We start from the raw sequence: 25,055 nt of genomic DNA, 5'->3' as shown, positions 1-25,055 counted from the left end.
GTGAGTGTTAGGTCTCTGCTATGAATTATTCTGGACAACCACTCAATATTTGAATTGCATGGGCCTGATGTGATTAACGTTGCTTTTGCTGTATGGTATAATGACCAGGTAATCATACCATGTATCCTCTCTGACATGGTAAACCCTATTCACTCAGTAAGGACAAGCTATCAAGTAACTGCAGATAAAAACTGTGGTTTCTAGGACAGAAAAGCAAGATTCTCTGAACAATACAGCCCAGGTGCATAATTTATGTCACCCATCTGACAAACAAACTTATTGTTTCTTTATGCCCTGTGTCCTTCTATTCTTGCCTGGAAAAAATTCTTCATAATTGGGAATCCCTCCATGCTTGCTGGAGTCAAAGTAAAGAGCATCCACAAAAATCATTAAGAAACACACTTTAAATAAACATCCATTGGGCTTGAGTCCCTAAAACATTTGCAAAGGAGACTTTTTATGGGCATTTGATTGGTTGTTCACTGCTGATATTGAGCATTGCCCCTGAAGCAAGTCATAGAAACATTTCCTCATGGCTAAGCCCAAATGCTATGAGGTGAATTTGCAATTAGCGCTTTAATTGCTTTTCAGAGAAGTTACCTGAATGAAACATTACAAGACCAAATGTCTGTGGCTCTGAGCCCCATAGAACTATTATGTTGCATTTAATACTGTACCTAGTTCCTTACTTTGTCAGAGTTATGGTAGGTATCAGGGACTTAGACCAACCATATCTCTGCACTTCACCATTTGCCCAGTAACACACCTATGCCTAGATCCAAACACCCATCAGTACACTATAGACAAACCAGAGTTATACATGTTTTAGGATTACTGTAACATCTGCAGTTTGGCCAAGAAGGCGAGTGGTCGCACCTGGAGGCACGTGAGCTAGTTTCAGCCTAGTCACTTGGCATAACGGTACCTTTAGCAAACAGTGGAAGCAGACACCACCATAACCTTGCTCTCTGAGCTGTTTCCACAGGGCTCCGGCAGCTGCACTCTGTGCCTTTGGCCTTTGCTGCACTTACCTTGGCTGGCTGCATTCATGCCAGCCTGCCTCCTGAGAAGGCCACCTGGCATCTAGCATGGTTATAGAATAGAGATGTGCAAGATCGTGGCCCTGCACAGTCAGGGGATGAAGCTAACCATGGACCTCCTGAGCCTAGACCAGTCCAAGAGGACACATTAATGATGTGTCTGTGTAAAAACTGAAATGAAATGTCCATCTGCTCCCTCGGACGCTTCAAGTCCAAGATGCGCAGTTTGCAGGCATCTCTGGAGCACCACATCTAATTTATAGCTGATGAAATGTAGCATATAAATGTAGCTGACACTGATAAAATAATTGATGTCCAGACAGAAAGTTAAATAATTCCAGCCTTGCAAAGTTTATGCAACAGTTGAAAAAAGAGCAAATACATGCATTGCCTATGCATTGAGGAAAAGCGAACATTGATATTCTGTTTTCAATGCAACTTGTAACAAGCTAAATAAATAAAAAGTGAATTTCAGTACAAAGGCCCACTTATGACAGCCCAATTTTTGGAGTGCTAGTAGGGCTATTTGATCTTGGATGGGTTTAGAAGATATGGGTTTACATCTGTAAAGTTTGAGAATCCTTCTAGGCTTCTGCCTAGCGTTTAAAAATGCTTCTACCATCAGTAAAAAATTCAGTTACACCATACATAGCATTTAAAAATTATTAATTTTTATTATTATTAATTATTTTCTCCCCACGCTTCTCCATTTCCATATAACAATGATTCAGAACAGAGAAATCTGGGAAAACCAGTAGCACTAGGAGAAAGTAATTTGCAGAGCCCAAATATTATTCTTCTGAGAGTATCAGTAGTTGAAATTAATATATGCCTTGTCATTGAGAGCTGTGCAGGTGGGGTCTTCTACATCACAAATGTATAAAAATTATGATCCCTTTTCCCACATTTTAAGGTTAAGAATTTTTGCTTATTTTTCCTTGTCACATATCAGCTGAATGAGAGCAAAGATGAATTTTAAGGCTGCAAATGCCACCACAGAAGTTTGGAATATGGAATTACATTTCTTTTTACTACATTTCAGCTCATGAGGCAAATTTTGAATTAGGAAACAAGAGATTATTCATGCCGGGGAAAATGATGTGCACTAACCTGGCATTTTTCGGTGGAGGATGGTCAGCAATGGATTAGTCAAACAGTGTCTACAACAGCGTAATTTCTCAACAGTGTCAGGCAGTGGAGAGCTCATCTGGTGTACTCACTCGGGGTCAAATACCACGCCAAGTCCTAGTTTAACAGTTGTTGCAAAAGTTGGGACGTGGAAATATAAAGCAGAGGGCTGTGGGAAAACAAGGGATAATCTGCCAACTGAGGAAAGAAACAGTGGCTGCAAGAACTAGAAACTCCCAGCCTCCATCAGGTTCCTTGGTTGTTTCTAGATCATTTACCTGCTTGTCTGTGTCTGGCGGATGGTTTCTTATTTTGGGGCATCTGGTAGGAGACATCTAGATTTATAGAAGCACCAAGCACTCAGAACAGCAAATGAAGTCTGCTGGAGCAGTTAGTTAAAATATAAAGTGTTCTGAACAAATGTCAGGGCCAACGGAAAATGTAAAAAGGTGTAGTGAATCATAATAAAAAGTCCCCAGTTCCCTGGAAATAGTATCTCCTCACCTGTAATCCACACCGTGATGCTAATCATGTTTGCAAAACATTCAGAGGCTGTAGGAAAGCTACCCCAGAAAAACCTCACGAAGCAGCTGGCAGCTCTGAATTCAGTGCACTGTCTGGCTTGTAAGGTGATAAATGGGGCTCATAGTCACACACTTAGTCCAGGAAATGTAGAGACCAGCTTCATTCCCAGACACTGTCCTGCTTTTACACTAAACAAGGCTCTAGTCCCATGGGAAAAATAGTATGCAGTCAAATGATTAAATCATGTCACATAATACACATTGCGTGGGGGAGGGGGAGAGGGGGCTGAACTACACTTCCCAAGGCAGTGTTAGCTCTGGATTTGTCCAGCTTTTGACAGTTTAACTTTGTAAACCTGATGGTGTTCTTTTGACTGTTTTTTATGCTGCAATTTTGTCTTCATTGTTTTGTTAATTTTTGTTCTCTCTGTCTCTCTCTGACTCACATGCTGCGTTCTGCACGTACCTCGGGTGAGTCAGGAGAGAGGGCTAGCCAGGGGAGGACATCAGGGTGAACAACCCACTGGACGGAGACACAAGGCAGAAAGAACAGGACAGGAAAACTGTCCATTCGATCCGTGATATGAAAAGCACTGGCTGTAGCCCACCCTCAGGAGAAAGAGGGGAAAATGCTTTTTCACGGGAAAGAGGAAAAGCATGAGCAGGAGCCCAGCTGTGTGAGATGAGCGTGGAGGGACAGGGAGGTCAGAAAGCCAGTGTCGCTGCATGGCCATTGCCTCCTGGGTCCCTTTTCCCCCTGTTTTCCTGCAGCACAGCAGGTAATGTCATCCTGCTTGCCATGCAGAGCAGGGGCACGTGGCTGTTGTGGTACCAGTCTTCATTCCACGGGACACCAGGGTCAGAAAAGCGCTGGTGCAAAAAAGCTCCCCCCATACACACATTTATCACACACACGAAAGAGAAAGAGCATTAATAAGGAAGGAGCCCCTCCAAGCGTCACGAAAATCCCTGTGTCCAGGTGCAATATTCCCTGGAGACAAACACTTTCCTCTCAGTCGCTGTCCTCCCAGCCAGCTCCTCACAGGCACAGATGGTCACACGTCCTATCTTACCAGGAACAGGATGCCCTCCCAAAGCACCTGAATTTACAGCATCCCTTGTCATCAACCCAAAACACTTCTCACAAACCAGCTCCCTCCCAAAGGTAGCTCTGGGCTCCCTCCATCACACTTCTTCCCAGGGATGCCCTAAACAGACAGCCCCGTGAAAAAAACCAGCTGGAGCTCCTCATCCCTGCCCTCGCCAGCCCTGCTCCCAAGCCAGCTGCCAAGAGGTGCTTCAGTGTTAACTCACTCGGCTCTTCCTCCCCTTTGCTTTAATCCAGGAGTCCAGCTGGCACTGGCAGGGTAGGCAGGGCCACTTCCACAGCACTGACTCCCACCTGGTCCCGCCAGGTTTCCCACAGCATCAAAATTTCCATCGGCCCGTGAGTTAGTATATATTGGCACAGACACCATATAAACACAGGCACGCTTGAATGTGAGTTTGAACTCACAGGGCGATGTTGGATGTAACGGGACCACAGGCAGTCAGCTGAGCAGCTTTGTAGGGAAAGGCCATGGTAGGGAATCAGGAGATTGACAGGGAGAAGGCTGTGTCAGGGCAAGAAAGTTGAGGGAAAGCAGAGAAATGCAGGGACAGCTTGAAAAATAATAGTTTGTGTCCAGGCAAGGGGGAGTGGTGAACAGAAAGCCAGAGTACGGCACACTTCTCCCAAGAGATGCAGAGGGACAAATGTCAAATTGTCAGCACGTGTCAGTATATGTATATTACATATATATAATGCTACTTGGTATCTTGGTGAACAGGCAGAATAAAAGTGAAGCGACCAAGTAATTTAGCAAGCCAGTGATTGGTGTACAAGGGAACGAGGGTGATTTCTGATCCTGGGTCTTCTGCTGATGTTCCCAGTCAGAACACTCTTTCAACTGAAAAAGAAAGAAAAAAACCCCTACTATCAGCTTTGTTTTGACATTCCTGTGACTTACTTCAATTGTTTTAAGAAATTCAGTTGTTTTACCTCCTTTTTGTTTCTGAGCAAATGTGTTTCTTTATTTGACAGAACACATGAACTGATCCTGTCAACATGGTCCATTTGTGCTTCATTTCACAACCATGAGTAATCCCCCTTCAATCAGCATATTCATATGTATTTGAAGAATGAAGTTCTGTCTTTATGTCTCCAGATTTCCTCTGAAATAATAGTGAGAGGCCAAGGGCTGTAGCTCACATTAACTGTGCAAACAAGCTGAGTGATTTAAGACTCCTGCTGCTCCCCAGCCGTGTATTTCTACCCCGTTGCCAGATGTACCCTCAGAGCAAAGCTGCCCAACAGAAGTGCATCCCTGCCCTTTGCTGTCACAGTTCGCAGCCCAGCAAAGTGGCACAAACCTCCCTGCATCGGTCGGACTCTGAACTGGACCGGCCGAAATGCTGGTGGATGTGCCACTTGCCTCACTTCTCTATGGACATTTGCAAGAGCAGAGGTTGCGTTTGATGAATGGAGATGTTTTGAAATATATTTTAAAATATAGCTTACTTTCAGCTATGTTGCATATGAAAAGTACTTGTAATTGGTTGGTTTTTTTTTCTGGGTGACACAGGAGAACAGGAGGAATAGAGATTTTTTTGCTAGTTAAGGCAGTGTAAGATCTGGGTTTGAAAAGTCAAGCTGCACATCTGACAAGTACAGAAGAGTCACAAACTATTCATGGAAACCTGCACAGGCCTGCTAAGTGTAACTTACACACTCTGGAAGGAAAATGGTCCTTTAAAAAAAAATGTTGTTAAAAGCAAAGGCTTTGATTAATCTTTCTACATTTACATTTATAGAACAGCCTGTGCTGCTTATAAGAAAAAGATGCTGTTGCTTCTTCTCACTGAGGAACTTCTGGCATCACATATAACTATTCTGTCAGAATAAACCTGGGCAAGAAATATGTTATCTTTCTTATAGTAAGGATTAGAGGAGAGCTTCCCAAGAGCTTTCTTGTATTTAACACTGAAAATATAGAAAGCGAGGCTGAGCACTGGGAGCAGCAGATCCCTTAGTGATGATAGGGACAATTTGGCCTATAGGAGCAGCTCATCAGCTATAGGCAAGTATCTGAGGAAGGTTTCAGAGGAGCATGGGCAGACAACCCACCTTGGTTTCTGGGTGCAGGGTGGAAGCTTCTGAAGCCCAGGGCTGCCACAGAGGTGAAGAGAGGCTCAGCTGGGTGTACAGGAGCAGCTCTCTGGGCAGGAGCTGGGTGAGCTGTCTCGGATGTTGGTCACCATGCCATGGGACCTCTGTCCTTCTGCGAGGATTGCTCCTCATGCCTCCCCTCCAGCCTGGGTGTTCAGTGTGCATGGGGGTGGGGGCACCCAGGGCAACACCAGCAGCTCTCCAATCGGTTAAAGGAGGGGAGTGTGAGCTGCATCCTGGAAATGGAGGGCAGAGAAATAGGACAGTTTGGGAAACACCTGCAGCAAGGAGCTGCTGACTAGTGATTCAGCAATGTAGGATCTCCAGAGCCAGATAAAGGTCTTCTGCTAACCGTGGGGTAAATACTACAGTCCCTAATACCAGACTAAACTCTGCCATGGGTTTCAGTGTACGTTGATTTCCTTCATATATGAACACAGGGCAAAATTTCACCATAGGGTCCTGTGCTCCTGGTTGTGGTTGTTTTGCTGTTGTCTCCTAATGGTACTGTAATTGGTTTTAATCTCAACCTCGTGCTTGCAGTTGACTACAGTGCATGTTCTCACTCGGTATCGACAGACTCCCTCTGCTGGGAAATAGCTATATATGTTATCTAGTCATTTAATGGCGGTAAGTGAAATAACTTGTAAACAACATACTTTGTTGCAAATGTGCAATTTTTATTTACACTGTCCATAGAATTGTAAAAATATTTTTACTTCTTCCCTAAACACTGGGATGTTTCTATGACACACACAGGCAGAAGGAGTTAGGAGTTAAGTTTTTATCTTCAAATTTGGATGCTGAACTACACGAAAAGCTGCAACACCAACAGTAACCCTGTAATGCATTAATCCACCGAGTAAAGTTTTGGTTTCTTTCTTCTTCTGTAACTGGAATCAAGCCTTGTATATTTCCCCTCCATAGTCCTAAAGGACCCTCTCTTCTTGACTTCTTCATCACAGATGACAAGAGGATGACACTGACTTTACAGAAGCACCTGCACAGCATGTTGGACAGGTTGGTTTCTTTAGCAGCCACTTTTGAATACACTTTTAAAAGAAAATCGAAAAGAGTGCTAGCAAACAGGATTTTAATGCAGGATTTCCTGTTATTTCCCAGGAATTTCAAGTGGTGTAGCTGATATATTCCCTTTTGAAATTAAGATCCCTGGTCCAAAACATTTACTGAATCAATGATATTAAGGAAATGAGGATAATATTATTAGATGAAGTCCTGTTTTCGTCAGAATAACTTCAGCAGGATCCAGACCAGACACAACTTTATTTTTTCCGGAAGAATGCGGTATCCAGTGCTTTTTCTTTTTCCTTATTTGATACCAGATGAAAAAGTCTTGAGATAAGGTTCTGTGTTTGAAAGAACAGCTAGCGTAGCAGTTACACCTGCTTCTCTTACTCCACTCCACCAATGTGTCTCAGATGCCACCTACAGAATCAAACACCAAAGAGAGGAGTACTTAATCGTTGGAGCCTTTCCTGAGATCATCAATATAGGCACCAACTATACCACGTAATTTATTTTTATGGAGAGGTGCGAGTTGGACTCACTGAACTCTTAAACACTGATTAGCCAGGAATTAGAAGAACTATTTGCTCCTTCTTTGCAGTGCCAGCTCTGAACTGCAGGCATTGAAACACCCAGCTCCTTGCAGCTCCTTCAGAGCACTGGTGTTCCTCTTTTCCGCTAATACAGTTATTTAAAGAATGACACACGCTGGCTGCAGCAGCTCCGGTGTGGCCCATTATCTTCACCTTTGATCTTTCCATCAGCAAAAAGCTTTGCTAAAAATCATTAAATATGGTACTGAGGATCCTCCCACCTTCTAGGTAGTATCTGGTAATGTAGGATTACTGCTGCAGCTTCAACACATAGATGTATCTCTTTCAGTCACCAGCATTCAGGGTTTAGTCAAGGTCTGGAGAATTTTAGAGATAAACCCCTTCCTCTACTCTTCCTCTACATTGCAAGTTACAGAGAATAACGCCCTGGGAGTTTGTCACAAGACCTCTTTGTGAAAGCTGTGCGTGCAGTGAGGTTCTATGCTGCTGCTAGTCCCAAGTCATCATGACAAATAACACATGGATCCAAATCGTCCTCCTTCAAGTGAAAGGAAATTGTTATCTGTCTTAAATGACCTCAACTCAGAATAGCTTTTGATTAGGTAATCAGATTGTAATGAGTACCCTGAATGAGTGATGAACATTATGGTTGATATCTGTTGACCATATAGTTGAGACCTGGATTATGCTACTGTAAGACTAAATTTGTTCCATGCAGAAGGAGTGAAACGAATGGAAAATCTCTTTTCTGAAGTAGCCTCATCTCCAGCTATCGGTAGGTGGAACTTGGCACAATGGAGAAGGAGTTCACAAAATTTTTTTTTGCATCCTAAATTCTGAGCTAACCTCTGATTCCCACTCCTGCACAGGTGAGACCAGCCCAAAGTTACTTTGTGCTCCCTGAGGACTTTTTACTGCTGCTGGGACTGTCAGTGCAAAGGAATGCCCTAGCTGTTCCTCTCTGCCAGGCACAAACTAGTGCTAGCTGTGGGAAGGCTAATCTAAAACCACTCTAGCTGCTTTCTGAGAGTCAAAATTTTCTGTATGGGAATCCTCAGGGAGTAGACCCACCAGAATTAAAATGCTTATGAGAGACATTTAAGACATATTTTGTGCATATAGGAAAAGCAGAATATCAACTGAGATCCATTGCATGAAGGTCCAGGAAAGGTTGCTTTCCAAAGGGCCAAAACTTTAGCATCTACCTCATATAATGGGATATGGCTGCAGGGAAGCCCGGGGGAACAGTGTCCATGAACCCTTCTGCTCAAGTTTTGGAGCAAAAAGAGAGCTCCTTTTTGATACTTCAGTATCAGAAATAGGACTAATTCACCAGGCTGAGGACTCCCTGTAAGGACCCCATTGTCTTTTTGATGAAAATTTGTATGTAACTGTCACAAGTTTTGGTGGGTCTTCTCAACAGAGCAAAACTATCAACCAGTTTAGAAATCACATGAACTGAAGCATTTTGACAAACATATAAGGAAGACAAGAATGCATCAAATAGGACAGAATATTAGTCTTTGATGCTCCTTGTATCACTTTTTTCTCCTATTTTCTGTCTTGCCTCAGAGACAAGACACCACTGAGAGAAGTTATCTTTTTCCAAAGTACAGTAGAGACTGGTCTAGGATTCAGGGGGATCCTCCTAAGAGGAGGAGTATCATCTGTCAATCCAATCTAAAACAACAGGGTAAATGAAAATTGACACCCTACAAGCAATGTTTTCTATGATGAGTGGTTTTATTTTAGCATTTGTTCATACACGGTTACCTAAAGCTCTAGCACAACAACTGCAGGCAGGGCATTATCTATGAAGTTTGTTGGATTTCAATGCTCACTTCTTTTGTTGAATGACTGGATTTTGGCTGCAATATACTTCTGGACATATTTCAAGACCTGTTTGTTTTCAATGGTTTTGGCAGATGGTTGTATAAACTCCAGGTCCCATGATTATGATTCATTCCTCTGTGAATAATTTTGGTTATGAGGTTTGATTATATTTCTATGTAATTTTTTACTATCCATATGTACACTGAATGCATTCAGAGCCAGGGCTGTGCTTACCCAAATACCTTCTTCTGTGCTAAAGAAAAAAAAAAGTACAGATTAACATTTTAATTTTTTCATATTTAATATCAGGTTTCTTTTTTAATGGGTATTATATTCTTTTTCAGTTATACATTGTGGTTGTTTTGTTTTCTTTATGCATTTAAATATTTCCCATATTTTTCCTAGAAAGGATTGTTGTGAGCATGTACATATATGTATCTATTGCTTCATTTTGCCTTTGTGGGATCTGGCGCTTTATATACTAATGTGTGGTATGTTAACAAGTACCCAAAATTTAATCCATCCTCAAAACCATGCTGCAATTAAACAATACCTCAGAAGCATGCAAGCATAAATATTTTACTTTGGGAATGCCCACCTAAAAGATGAGGTAACCACACTTGGTGTTCTCTCCTCAGCCCTCTCAGAAAATGGTGGGGTATAACTGGATCTTGCTCTTGAAATGCTTGCATGTACCCAAGCCCTAACTTCCCACAGGAGCACTTTCTGGTTAGCCTGAAGTGCTGGGAATGATTCACAGACATGAGCATTTTACCAGAGCATGGTCTTCTACCCCTGAGCCACAGCAAGTCTAAAATGTCCTTCACGGGCCCGAGTCATGTTAGCTGTCAACAGCCAGCCTGCAGTGGGAGTGTCAGCCTACTTCTGCTGCCTGCTGGTTCCCCTCTGTTGTAAAATGTTTCAGGTTTTTTTGCATTTCCTGTTAACGACCATTTTGGAAAAGATATTTTTTGGTCCCTTTGTCTTTGCTTCCCACTAACTGACCTCCTTCGTGTCCAAGGTTTGGACTCTGATGAAACTTGCAGCCATCCCACTCTTGGAAAGAGCAGAAAAAGCAAACAGTGTTTGCCTAGGAATGGGTTCGTGCACAGAAAACACCCATGGACAGCCTGGCTGCGCTGGGAATTGGGGATGGGACTCAGGGCAGTGACTGGTTTTTATGTCGGTCACGACCCAACTAGTGACCTACTGTGACAATGAAACCCCTCAGGAGTCCTTCTGAATACTTATATATCCCAATACCACTTTCTGTGGAAACAGAAATATCAGCCATGCCACTGCAATTAGATTCTTCTTGGGGTGACTACCTTCCTTCCCAAATGCTGGATTTGTTATGGAAAAATTGTTCATTTCTGTGGAGAATGATTTCATTCTATCATGCAAGTTTCAGTCTTTCTAAGTAATATTATTGCATCAGACTACATGGGACTAAACTGGAAAGGGATGTTGGTCCAATCAGGCATGATACAAAGTGAGAGAAAACACTTTTGAGGAAACATTTTTTCCATGATTTACGAAGGGCAGTGTTGAGAACATTGTTTGAAAGCTTCTGTTTCCAGAGTTACACCACAGGGCTGTCTATAAACACGTATAGACTCTCCCATCTGAGAGACAGGGTTCACTGATAAACATGGGAGCTGTTTGCAGGCAGACCTGCTAGGCTGCCTCCGTGGCAGTAAGGCTTGCCTGTGCTTTGATGGAGACGGTAAACAGCAAGTTGGAGCCAGGCACATGTGGGTTCTCTATTTTAGCTTTTGGGTGTTTTCTTTTCATCGGATGTGGTGTACAACCAGCACTTTAGTCTCATGAATGCAAGCTTTTTGCAAATTCTGCTGGGATATAGCTGGGCCTGTTGAGTTAACCTGGCTGGAAAACAGGAGGAGGAGGCTGATGCTCTGAAATCCAGGCAAAGCTGGTGTAGCCATGGCATTCAGCTCTCATGAGACGTGAGGGCAGGCTGCTACATGAAAGGATGTATGCGAGTGGTTTTATCTGAGGAACTCAGGCACAGCTGGCCATGTCCCTTTCTATCTAGGTCTACTGTAATGCCGTCTTCAAATTAGGGCCCTAAAAGGAAAGCCATATGCATGGAAGTTTTGGCTGACAGAAGAACTTCATGAAAATCCAGTCTGGATTGGGGACGCCAGGAATGATGCATAGGAACAACACTTTTCAGTCAGATTTATTAGTTTAGAATATCTGTTACCATGTAGGAAGCAATTTACAAATATCAGCAAGGGTTCAATTGCTTTCTTTATATCACCCAAAGCCCTACTTAAAAAGAAAAACAAACCTTTAATGGAGATAAGTGTTACAAAGTTTTAAGGATGCCCTAAGCTTTTAAAAGGTTGAACATTTAAAATTAAGGCTCTAAAGTAAAATAATAATGTCTTTGTTAATTACAGAAAATCACAGGAAAAATAGCCAGCAGACTTTTACTTTGTTCATGAGTTCATTGGTCTTCACTCTTCTCTAACTGTGCTACCCAAAGTAGGCTTTCTCTATACTATGCCTGGGGAAATTATTCCCAAACAGGGCAGTGTTCTTATCTGCAGGGATCTTCAGATAAGAAGTTGAAGATGAATCTTCAACTTACATGCTGAAGAAGGGGAGCATGGGAGTTTGTGGGGGGGTGTATGTGTTTATGAGCGTGTGGAGGTGGGTTTCCTGAAGTACTGTGTCCTGTTCTGGGCCCCCCAGCTTAAGAAGGACAGGGAACTGCTTGAACAAGTCCAGCAGAGCGCTACAAAGATGGTCAGGGGGCTGGAGCACTCCTCTTACAAGGAAAGGCTGAGAGACCTGGGCTTGTTTAGCCTGGAGAGGAGAAGATTGAGGGGGGATTTTTATATCTGAAGGGCGGGTGTCAAGAGGATGGGACAGGACAAGGGGCAATGGGCACAAGTTGGAACACAGGAAGTGCCACCCAAACATGAGAAGACACTTCTTTGCTGTGAGGGTGACAGAACACTGGAACAGGCTGCCCAGAGAGGTTGTGGAGTCTCCTTCCCTGGAGACATTCAAAACCCACTTGGACGCAGCCCCTGTGCCCCCTGCTCTAGGTGTGCCTGCTCAAGCAGGGGCGTTGGATAACATGATCTCCAGAGGTCCCCTCCAACCCCTGCTATTCTGTGATCCTGTGATGTCTCTGCATAGAAGGAAATCTTACCTAGAGTTGGTGAGATTTACACCCGAGTTCAGATCTTCAGCCAGAGGAAGTAGAGTTTTCCTAAGCCCTGCTTACCATAGATGGAGCCAGTTCCCATTCCCTTGGTTTGACCCTAGTTCTAGAAAAGGGAAAAAGTTAAAAGGGTTGCAAGCCATCACCTGTGACAAACCCCTTGAAGAGATTATATGGAAGTGTGAGAGGCAGAACGTCTTTGTTTTTACTGGAGAGCTTTCAGCAAGGCTCAAATTTTGATGGCATAAAACTAGAGATGGAGCAAAAGACGTTGGTAGATATAAGTCAGGGCTATAAAGTGGTAAATGGAGAGGGGAAAGGCAACAAAAGAGACAAGATGATTGAGGTTAAAGCTGGGAGAAAGAACTAGCTGAGTGGAGAATGGGACTGGGGACATGGGAGAGGACTGGGGCATGCCAGAGAAGCAAGGGTCATAGTGACATAGACAGGGAGGGAAAGCAGAGAGAAGTGAGATATCAGGAAGGTGTAGAAGAGAAATCAGGGGCTTCTTTTCTACTACTCCTGTAAATGTGGTGTTGAGAGAATGTAAAAGAAAAAAGATACCTATTTCCAAGCCAAATCTAAATGAATGTCAGGATCAGGAAGCAGGTGGCAGTTTAATGTGTACTTTTTCCTTCCCAAACCTAGCAATAAGCCTGTTTTCAATTAAAAGAGAAACATAAGGCTTTGGATGACTTTGCACAGCTCTGTAATAATTACATGCTCTCCTCATAAATGAACACATCCCCCACTGACCTGCTGCAATGCTACATCTGCCTGAAACCCTCTTACAGTTATTCATTGCTAACTTGGATCTTGCTCCAGACACACTCCTCCTATGACAAGGGTCACATTCCTAATGGAAGAAGTACAGACAGGAAGGTAGTAACATGATGTCAATGATGCAGTTGAATTTTACTTTTATTTTACAGGTCAGGGTTTATTCTAGCTAACAGGCCTCTTCTAGTCAAAACAAAACAAGAATGCTCCCTCTGCTCTTCAGGGAGAGTGTTAAAATTCATTATCCCAACACATTCTAGCTGCCTGTGCATAAATATCCTTTCTCAGTGCTTGCTTGGGATGGAAACTGTTTGTTGTGTTTTGCAGATACAACTCCTGGACCTTCATCTTCTTTCTGCTCTCTCCTTGGCTCTGATTTCTCTCCAATTCTCTTGTGAGACTTGTTTTTTCTCAAATGCAATTTCTCTCTTTCTCTTCTCTCCTTCATGCCTTCAGGTTGCTAAAAGGCAGGAGAAAAATAGCAGGGAATTAAAAGTGACTCCTACATGAAAAACAAAATCTCATTATTTTATTTCACTAGTAACGTATGAAATATTCCAGTCACATACCTCAGCAAGATCAGCTTTAACATGATGGGCTCAAATTCAAGGCCCCAGCTAGTCATCCTAAAACTCAGCAAAAGGTAACATGCTTTTGATTATACTCTATGTGTAGTAGGAGGGTCACCTGTCTGGAGGGCTTGAGGCGGGGAAGAGAAAGGAGGGGAGAAGGGAGTGACTCAGTTTTCAGCCCAGGCTCCATGTTTCTGTCCTTTCACATGATACATCTTTATGTGCCTGAAGGCTCTCCAGTGCTAGCTGCAAAGACCTCACTGAAAACAAGTGCTGAATATCACAAAGTGTCCTCAAAGTCACTTTTATAAAAGCAAACCAATATGCAGGGAAGGAGGTGAAATGGGATAACCTTTCCCCCACATGTTTTTTCTTTTAACCTGTGTGGTCATGTAGAGAGTGGTTTGAATTACACCCACAGAGTGATGAATGCAAAAAACCCCACTCCATTTGGAGCTACAAGTTTAAGCACACTCCCAAATTTCCTTTCAGATCTGTAATACCTATCATTCAGTTCTTTGAGATTCTGAAGTCCTTCACATCTCCCAAACTTCAGTGGTGACTGAGGGAATGGCAACAAGTTGGTCTATTTGAAAGGTAGACTAAAATACAGCCAGCACACCTCACTGCAGATTACAGAAGGGTACCAGAATCCATGTTTTTAACTGGAAACAAAGCCATATTTAGTGCATTATGCTCACTATACCTATTGTACAATTATTACACACTCACAGACTTTCTAGCTGTAGGCACTTTAGCGAAACAATAAATGATTAACCAGATAACCACTGGTGAGGGTTGGTAAATGAGGCAGTATGAAGTTCCAAATTAAATAAATTCTGAGTAGTTCCTAAAGGGGAAAGAGCAGATTAGAAAATGCACTTAAAATCTTAACAATTGCATAACAGAGTTGTCATCACCATAGTTCTGCATATTCTTAGAGGACTGGGCATGCTAGGACTATAATTTTGGAACTGTTCATGTAATGATGCTGCTTATTCAAGAGATTTTTGTTCTCTCTTGTTGCTGCACAGATCTGCATAGAGAGCTGAAAATTACTTCTCCACACAAAACTGTTGGTGTCAACAAACTGAAAAAAAAAAGATACTTCCCTTCATTGTTTTTCTGTGCTAATGTCAAGTGGTATTCAAGCACACCTTTTTCAATAGGGTGACTGAATTTGACATCGTTCTTCTGATACTTAAAAGCAAGTTATGGCTTATTACTCTTCCTTCCATTGCATGATACACCAGATATTATGTATTGTAATAATAGAAATGTGATAAAGTGTCATAGATAAAAGGTCGTTATTGGCTACCTCATCAACACAAACCATACTCATGCCTCAGGGCAGAATGACAGGGAGAAGAGAAGGATGAAACGGAGGAAGAATCCCCTGCTGGCTGCATGCCCTTGCAGTGAAAATACGTTCAGCCACTTATAGCAATAGCTGCTGCTGCAGCTGTGTGGTTACACTAAAGAAAGCAGATGGATGGAGTCCCAAGGGGTAAAAGACAAGCCTCTCGAACACGACGATGTCCGGTAACCTTACAGGTAACACCATATATGGTTAAACCAGGTCAGCAGCAGTGAGAGAGCTGGGTCTTACGGTGAAAGCAAAACAAACCTGGCTTTATTTTGTCACATTTTGTTGACACAGCTATAGAAACCTCTGAAAATATTGCCACAGCTGTGTCATGTCTCATTTTGAAGGTACATATTTTTTAATACCTCTAGATGGTAACACCACATCAAGAATGCTCATACTAATGATACTGCCACTTTAACCTTGTTTGCACTACTGTAAGGACTACATAATTTATGAAATTCTAATTCAAGTTTATTTCTGCTCTTCCCCAGCAAAGCCACAGAAATTGCACCAGGGGTAAAGCTGACCTGTTTGCTCATTTGGTTGCTTCTTCTGAAGTGATCTTAAGGCTGCTATTGGTTGTTACCTACCAATGAAATTGAGCGTTTGCTTTTGAGATGTAATTGCTTTTCAAAGGACTCTGCCAATTCCTGGAGGGAGTTTAATCTTGTCTCTGGGCTTGAGCTGTCTGCTGAAGGTGTTCTGCTTGCCTTCCTGTGCAAGTGGCATTTGACATCTTGGTCTTCTTGAAACTCCTTGGAGCCCTTGAGATGCCCTGAAGATGAGCCTTTAGTAGAGGCATGAAGTCGTGTTGTATGGAGGGAGGAAAGGCTGGCCTACAAAATAAGAGGTCTTTGTTGAGCATTGAATATTAAAGCAGAGCACACAGGGCAGATTCTCTCTGCTGCAGAGCTCTCTCCCAACAAGGGTGCACAATGAAGGACCTTGCCCAGACTCCTTTATCTTTCCTTTTATGTGCGGGAGAATTACACTGCCAAGAGATTACTTTCCAGAGGCAGCAGCAGATTTTACTTTTATTCCTGTTTTTGAGTATATAAGCTTTGGCACCCAAATAAGCATTTCAAATGTAAAGTGTGCTGGGTTCTCCCAGTGCCCACTGACACTAAAAGAAACTGGGACTCTTCATAACCTCAAAAACTCAGGCCTCACATCTGGTGGCAGGTTTTAGGTAGGGCTCTCATAAAGCAAAGACCCAGGCTTTTGTGGTCACATTAGCCAGATACGGGGTTTGACTCATGGGTGCTCCAGGTCAGATGTTTCAGTTTATCTGAGTGTGACAGGGACCATCTGAAGCCCAGTTGTGTCAAATTAACAGCATGGTCTACATGCAAACAAGATGCTTTATTGTTCAGGTCTGAATTTTCTGCTTTGTCCTGAACTGATGAAGGAGCACTTTCAGGGCTTTGAGGGACACATTTCTACCACAGAAATGGTAGGAAACAGTCTTCCTACAGTTATGTTTGTAGGGCTAAAGCGGGGAGGGAGTAGATAGTTGTTTAGTTTCCATGTGGTCAATTTTTCTAAGGCCTGGCATGCAGATAAGAGCTATTGATCTGCATCAGCTGTGTTTAACTGAATGTCTGTAAAGGAGATTAAACTGATACAGAACTGATGTGTCCTGTGGAGTCATGTATGGGTGGTTTTAGAAGTAGACAGACCTGTAGAAGAGATGGGTGAGAAGGCTGCCACACAGAACCTGGCATGCCCCAAACACTGCCAGCTATTGATGCTTTTTCAGGGTGAGGGGGCTGAACACTGTTAAGATGCAGGTGGTGAAAGTTGTGAGAGAGAGATGGGAAGTACAAAAAAAGAGACCCCCAGGTGTCAGGATATGGCACTCCAGGCACCCAGTTGCTACATACATGTTTAAATGCATATATGTTTTGTATAATGCTGGTGTCAAGTCTTCAGCTGCTGAGTAACCCTAAGAAGCTCTGCTGGCTTCAAGGGAGCTGTGGTTGTTTACAACAACTGAAGGTCTATCCCACAGATCCTGAAATACTTTCTAAGAAAATCCAGGAGAAAACCTTACGCTCAGAGTAGGGTTTGTTGGATTTTTGTTTTGTTTTGTTTTGCTTTGCTTTGTTTTTCTAACAAACAACAGTGTAAAGGTAAACCAACTTGGTATAGTGGCCGCATAAATATGCCACATGAATACAGTCATAAGCTTACTTCACTATCTAGTATTATGGACTGCCTCTCAGAGTAGTGATAATGATTTCTGCCATCCTATTTTCACTTTGATTGCAAACCAATCAATACAGCTGTAATTTCTGTAAGGTCATATTGTATTGTTATTTTTAAAAGCATCAAAGCAATCACATTGTGCTCAAGGGACAGGAGTATACATGCCATGTCAAGCTCAACAAGCTAAATATCCTCTATATCATTTTAATGGCATCAACATACATTGTTTCCTGGAAATAAAAAGTGTCTCACACTAAAAATCACTGGTGTTTGCTCTTAGGTTTGGGGGGGGAAAAAAACAGGACAGCTGAAATGCAGGATGGTATTCTATCAATCCTGCTTTGCAATATTTGTAAGTGTTTTATTTTACTAAGATGTTGCTTTTAATTTCCTTTCACAGACAGAATTATAGTTAAGCCCTTAACAAAAAGACTGCAGTTCACAAACTGACAGGGCACCAATGGTCCAGAAAAGGGACAGGCCTTCATCTGAAATGTGTATCTGCCTCAGTGGACTAAGGGTAAAGATACACATATATATTTATGTCATCATATTACTGTGACTGTGCCTCCTCTCACAGTGCCTTTGCATGATACGTAGCACCATAACTAGAAGGACAGCATGCCTCTTTTGTGAACTTCCCTTTGTCTCTGGCTTCTAGGATCTGACCTTGAATAGTTCTTAAACTGAAGTGGGGATCAGGTGAAACAACGGAAAAGCCATGGGAAGGAAGAATGATAAATGCTCCCCTATATCAAAATGGGGAATTTTTGCCAGTGCTGGGAAAGCCAGAAGCACTGAGCATGTTTCTCACTCCCTTCAGTACTCTTTTTCTCTGCTTGAGCCTTTGTGTAAAGGCTAGTCATGCTCAGTGTATCTATTTAAACAGCAGCTAATCTTTTGCTAATTGCCCATCTAAAACACACAAAAAGTACACAAATAAGAGACTTCACTAAATTGATGCCAGTATAATATGCTTATTCTCTTTCTCAATTTATGTTAGAGAAAAGATAATTGCTTCCATCTTTTGGGCTTGATCTGAGGGCTTGCACAGCTGTCAGTAAGAAAATTAATCTTCAGTGTGTCAGCACCAGCGTTCATTGTTTGCTGAAGTTTACACAATGACCCCAGTACTTTAGGGGTATTTTGGAACATCTGACATTCAGATGCTGTCCCACAGCTTCCTTTCCTTCCAAGAAACTTACAGCCAAGCATATGTTCCTTAAAAATCTTTTGGCCTAGGCTCCAACTGATCTGTAGTAACAATATTGTGGTAGATGTTCAGACTGACTTCAAATTAAATGTTAGTAACTTCAACAGCAGTCAGTTGTTCTGCTCCCACTCTCAGCTGTTTCTTATCAGATTTTCTTCTGTAAGCAGCAATGACTACATGAAGGTGGATACATTTATAGGGCTATAAACCTCTTATCAGTGCTCCTTTGCCTTCTGTCTTTTCCCCACAACAAAATGTCTGGGAGGTAAGAAGCTATCCTGAACCAAAATGATGGAGGATATCTAGAAAGTGTCAAGGAAAGTTGTAGCTGAAGGCTTTAAAAAGGGTATCACAGTTAATGTGTCTAAAGCTTGCCAGGGGAACAAGTTAACTAAAGGAGATGAAAACAGATGACTTGGTTCTTCCCAGGCAATTTTCACATTCAGTGTTGGCCCACAGCAACATATACAACTCCGACACTTTTCAGAGGAATTGAGTTTTAGCCTATCTTGCCGGTACCCCAGTGAAGGATTAATATAATTTTGTGTTCCCCCCTGCCAAATGGAAATGCCAATAGCAAAATCATTTTGTGAAGCTCATCTCAGTGATGTTTGTGAGGTATGCTAAGATGTTGGGAAAAAAAAAAGAAAAGTGATGTTAGTTTGGGAGTTGTTCTACAAAGGTTTGTCTGTATTTTGGGGGCCTCTACCCATGAGAGGATGCTACAGAAGTTTACCTTTGTGTTTGAGGTAAGGGCAGTGGCTTGAATTTCTTTCTATAGCACAGGAAAAAACTACAAATACCAACATGCCAGTCTGGAGCTAAAAGCAATTTTCAGCATTATGCAAAAACCACCTTTTGTGCTCCCCTGCTAGCATTTTGCTATTGTAATACCAAAATGCTCCTGGTGCAGATGCAGTTCATGTGGGCAGGTCCTGCACTATTGCTGATGCACTGTATATCAGCCCTGGATATGAGACAAAGTGTGCTGGCAGTACTCTTTTGGCAGTACCACTGTATCTGCAACAAGGAACTTTTGCCAACAGCTGTGTCACTCAGAACCTGCTGACTTGATTTTCACCAGAACAGTGGTGTTATCCCTATTTATGATGTTGACACAGAAGAAAGGGTACACTGTCTTCTGCTGTGGAGGTATTAACTTACAGAAGAGATGCAGTCTGGTCTGTTATTAATTCTCCTGTTTAATGGCACTGTTCTGATAAAATGAAGACAATATTTAACTAACACTGATAAGTGTTTTGAATCTTACAATAGTTATAATTTGTAATAATGAATCTTACAGTAGGTATCATTTATAATAACTGTGTAAAAAACACATCCAGGGGCAGTGGCAAGTCTTTGCTCTCAACAAGGAGATCTTTCTGAAGGTAATTCTAAGGAATTATTAGTGCCCGTTTGCTTGAATTCTAGATTTGGTTTAAGAAAACATGTTTTAGTGCTCTTCTCTACCAACTAGTCAGACATTTCTAGATAAAAAAGTTTAATCTCAAATTCTATCCCCAAATCATAAAATCCCCAAACAAATCTTCCCTTATCATTCCTCCAGTCAGTTTCTGGTACTGAGAAATCAAGTAGTTGCAGTTGTGTCTCTGAAGCAAAACAAATTTGTGTGGAGCATTCATGTAAAGGCCAGACATAACTAAGTGTACAGGTTAACTTTAGCTTGTTGTAATGTCAAAAGTCACAGTCTTCTCTTCTGTCAGCTAACTTAGTCCAAGTTCTAGGTGTTGATTCAGGGATGCAACTATAGCAAAGTATTTTAATTGGCTAAGTATTTAAACAGCTTTTGAACAAACTGCATATAAGAACATGCTTCGAATGAAAAGTGTGTATGCACACACAAATACCCCCACAAATATACAGGAATATGTGTTCAGCAGCTTGCTGAACAGACGGTGATTTAAGGTACATTCTTACACTTCAGTCTGTACTGGGGCCTAAAGAAATCATGTATCTGTAGAACAAAATTAAAATACAGTAAAATTAATTTAAAAGAGAAAATGCATAAACATTCTGTTTTCAGGCATTCTCATTGAATCTATCAGCACAACTCTAGCTTAGAGTCTATCTTGCAGTCTGTGACCAGGGTGAAATATAACTGTAAATAACAAATGTGGCTGACCAGTTCAAAACCAGTAAATGAAGGTTACTTCTCCAACCTGTCCACGAGTTCAAAGACTGGGGAGGTGGTGTTGGTCTGTTTTGTCTTTCTTAGCCAATTTTTTGAAAATGAAAAACCCCACAGCTTAGAACAGGGTAGCTCCACTGGAGGAGAACTTGCAAGGTGAAAATACCGCATAGCAGAAAAAAAAGTCTGGAAAAGATTAGCTGTTTCTCCCCAATACAATAGCATTTGCTAAGTTATATCTAAGGATATAAGTGAAAAATTATTTGTAAGGAAACAGAATATCTTCGATAAGCCAACTGATGGAGTTGGAAAAAAAGAGACAGGTTTGGACCACCTAAACGTTTTTTAGGGCTGAAATAGAAGCAACAGCCTTCAAGTAAAGAGCAGACTGGGAACAGCTGCTTTCAGTTTAACTTCATTTTGATAATCGGTTAGACAGTTGTGAGCTGCCTTGAAAAGCTGCCTCTGTGTGTGTACTCTGCCCCTTTCCCAACTATTTTGTTGGTTCAAGAATGTACTACTCCCTTAAAATCTTACTACACAGTATAATGTTGTGTGTTGCATCCTTATTTTCAAAGTCAGATGTTTTAAACTAGGAGGGACTGCATCCTCCATCTTAAATTAGAAGTTACACCTGCAAACAGCTAAATCCCATGGAGTAAAGTGTACAACTTCCTGGAGATGGTATAGTTGCAGAATTAGGGCCAATTCCTGTGAATATACACAGGCCTGTGTGGTTTTACACATGAGAACAGAGTCCTTGAAGCCAGTGTTTGTATGCCAGTTTCCAAAACTGTTTTGATCTCTGCCAGCTCATGCTTAGCAGACAGAAGAACATCGTAATAAGTAATTAGGCAGTTGTTACACACTTCTCCTGACATTTCTGGTCCTATTGTTACTTATCTTGGAGTTTGTCAGTTCTGTTGTAATGCCAACGGCACCAGAGGCTTGAATCGGGCAGGCAGAGAAGTTCAAAAAGCAACTAGCTGCTGCCAGTATGAGCAGAACTTACTCAGCAAGGTGTACCATCCTCATCCTCACAGATCTCTAGGGCCATGCCCCTGGGGATGGCATTTATATTTATACATAAGCCACGCGCAAGCACACACACAGAGAAAACTGCACACAGCTCTTACCGGAAGGGAAGCTCTCCTTTCACTAAAGGGTCGTGTCTGATGTTTCTTGTGGCCTCTACCCTCTTTCTCATTCTCATCAATCAAGTTGTGGCCCCAGAAGCTGCTCATCCATTTTGCAAAGGAAATATCATCATCCTCTTCATATTCCATGTACAGATGTTCCAAACTTGGAGGGGTCTCCCAACAAGACAAGGAAAAGCAAGGTGAAATGCCACCACCAAGCCAATATCCTCACACTGTTCTATCAACAAGAGGAAGAGGAGACGCGGTTTTAACCACTTTTTCTGCTTTCTGCCCCCCAAAACCCACCTCACTGCAGCCCTAGGCACTGTCTAAACATGAAGTCAATCCTTTCTCATCTCTTTTCAATGAGGTTTCTTTTAACCTTTCCATTGCAGTGATATCCAATATGACACTGCCGCAGGGGGCTGGTGGGAAGGGAAATGTGTTGGCTACTCCCTGTGTGTTGCTGTTGAGTGCACCAGCTGTCAATACCAATGGAGAATTGCCCACAGTTACATGCCTGGGAGGTGCATACATGAGCCCAAAGCAGGCTTGTGATTTTGAGAAGCAGAACTGACATATTGACAGTGGTCAGAAGCTGGCACAGCTGCTTGCAGAGGTCTAACTGGCTCTGTGGGATGGACGACAAATGTCCTGCTCTTCCCATGTTGCCCTTCCTCCTGATTTCTGTTGTCTCTGCTCTTCCTTTGGTATTCAGGAAACATGGTCCTTCAAGGTAGAAGAAAGCCCCTGAAAAAACTGCTTGTTTGTTTTTGGGTTATGACAGCCAGTGTGAACTTGCATCAGCTGCTTTTCACTAGAGTCACTTCATCTGCCATACCAGGGTTATGGGAGGCCCTGCCTCACTTGAAGGTGATAGAGGACAACCCCCACCTTGGATACAAGGAGTGTTAGCATGGATCTAAGGAGTGTTGCTTAGTGAAGTGTCGTATATGTTCAGTTAGCATGAAATCTAAGGGATATTGTATATGATTAAGTTAGCGTGAATATAGAATCTTTCCTTTTTTATTAAACATTGTTAATAGTTAATCTAAGACTAGGGACAAGATGTCTTGGCCATCAGCTCACTCATTTAATTAATGACAGTGGGTTTTTCTGGAAGAAAAATGACTGAGAGTTGTTAAGAGAAAATAGTTTTAAGTTGTTTCTATGTAACAGGAGTTAGGACACCCCATCTGTCAAGATCACCAAAGACCCTTGAAGAAAGGAAAGCATGCATGGAAGAATCCGAAGTGGAGCCAAGAAGAATGACTCAGTGCCAATTATATAACTTATGTAGATTGGAATGAATATGTATTAGATAGGTTGAATATGTATGGAGACATATTGTGTAAATATGATAAGGTAGCTGGCTTTGGTGTGCTTGATTTGTGGACAACCACTGAGCACCCAGGCTTGTGCACCCCTGAAATAAATTTGCAATGTCTCTCCTGAGTGTGAAATTATTGGCTTATTGCACACTGGGTGACAAATCTGCTTTTTGGATAACAAAGGCACACAGAGTAAAAATTGGTCTGATTGCCCCTTACCAGCCCTGAGTATAGGCTGTACAGGCCCTATCTACTCCACAAAACAGAATAAGATTGGGGACTGTTTTCTGGCCCTGAAAGCAAGTGGCTAGACTGGTCACATCTACCCTACATGGCGCTTGTGCTGTGGGTCTCCTTGAGGCTGTGTGTAATGCACTGTGGCTGTAATACTTTGTTGTAATTTTTATGTCTTTTTAATGTCAAAATATCTGAAAATAACAGGAAAACCCTGTTGTGGCCCATAAAACTGTTGTATGTGTATCATGAAACTGGAAGATGTGTTACATGCCTTGGGACATGGCAGAAGGACACAGAGGAGTGCTTTGAGGCTGTAGAGCCTGTGGGGATAGTGCTGGAACAAAAGGAAGAGACCCAAACCTAACTTGCTACAGGAAGCAGTCCTTGGTGTGTGCTTGGTAGCTAGAGGTTCTCCTGGTGGCTAGGCATTGCTGTGGAGATGCTAGTTGGCCTAGGTCAGAACTATGCCAAAAGCTTACTGGCAACTTAGCATTATGGAGAATCAGTTGTCCAGCATTAAACCTTGCTCCTTTTCCTCAGTCTATTTAGCAATACAGATGTAGTAACAAAACTCCAGTTTCATTCGTGGGGTGTGGGTGTGAGGTTTAAGTACAATACTCTGAAGTAGGACACTTCATTCTTAATAACAGGGGTGAAGGGGCCAATTGGTCATGGCCACCTTTGTTTTACCTTGTCCTGGGCAGACGAGACCGTGATTAGCACAAGGGCCTGGAGTACATGGGCGTGCAGACAGCATATCCTCAGATGTTGCGTATCAGAGCTTGGAGATGCAACCAAACCTGCAGCAGTCTGCTTTCTTGGCAGAGGCACAGATGGACAGGAGAAAGAGGAATACCTGCAAAACAGTACAGTAAGAAGACACCTGAAGCAATAAAAAGGATGTGTAGGCTGATTCTCTGGGTGAGGCAGAACATTCCTGGCCATATTCTGACAGCCATAATTTGACCGCGTCCTTGAGGCTACCAATCTGTACAGGCAAGGTACATCTGAAGGCCTATGCTAGCTCATGGGAAGCACCATGTGGGCGGAATTCAGGCTGTCCCAGTAGGAAGTTATCTGCCTGTTGATACATATTTTCTATCATGCAGTTCAAGTTTCTTCTTTTCTAACATGTGAGACAGAACTGCAGCCTGTTGTGTGGAGCAGGAAATGCTTCTGGTGTGACGAGACAGGTGACAGGGAAAAGTGGGAGAGAGGCTGTCCCACAGCTTTGGCAAAATATGCTTACATAAATAGTAATAATCCATAAATTAAGGGAGACACAGCTCAAGCTGTTTACTACTGAGCATCAAGATATATTGACTCATAGTCCCACAGGGCAAATTTTAGTTAGGCTTCTGAGGTATTTGCTTTGCAATCTTACTGTTGTTTTTATTTTCAGTCCTTTTTTTCTTCAGTGCAGTATGTGTCTTCACACATACTCCTTCCATTTCCCTCCTGCCTACAATGAAATTTCTAAGTATGAGATGACTAGTGTTATCCGAGTCTAAAAAAGTATCAAAGACAACTCCTTTTCACCCTCAG

General features: G+C 42.3%; 2 protein-coding genes across 2 annotated transcripts in view; both read right to left on the bottom strand.

Annotated features, from left to right (window-relative positions):
• Nucleotides 1–2,212, bottom strand: part of TMEM45A (transmembrane protein 45A) — a 29,263-nt gene extending 27,051 nt beyond the window's left edge. The window contains exon 1 of the mRNA XM_064467421.1: nucleotides 2,151–2,212. The gene's annotated coding sequence lies outside the window, so the exon portion shown is untranslated. The remainder of the gene's footprint in view (nucleotides 1–2,150) is intronic.
• Nucleotides 2,213–13,455: 11,243 nt separating this feature from the next.
• LNP1 (leukemia NUP98 fusion partner 1) lies at nucleotides 13,456–22,171 on the bottom strand. Its single transcript, XM_009507041.2, has 3 exons — nucleotides 21,940–22,171; nucleotides 15,824–16,069; nucleotides 13,456–13,752 (listed from the first exon to the last, which is right to left on the bottom strand). Exons 1-3 carry the CDS (start codon nucleotides 22,087–22,089, stop codon nucleotides 13,549–13,551), a joined length of 600 nt encoding a protein of 199 aa, XP_009505336.2. The 5' UTR covers nucleotides 22,090–22,171; the 3' UTR covers nucleotides 13,456–13,548.
• Between the last annotated feature and the right edge of the window lie 2,884 nt (nucleotides 22,172–25,055).

Source organism: Phalacrocorax carbo, chromosome 1, assembly GCF_963921805.1.
Source record: "Phalacrocorax carbo chromosome 1, bPhaCar2.1, whole genome shotgun sequence".
Lineage (NCBI taxonomy): Eukaryota > Metazoa > Chordata > Aves > Suliformes > Phalacrocoracidae > Phalacrocorax > Phalacrocorax carbo.
This window is presented reverse-complemented; position numbering and strand designations above follow the sequence as displayed.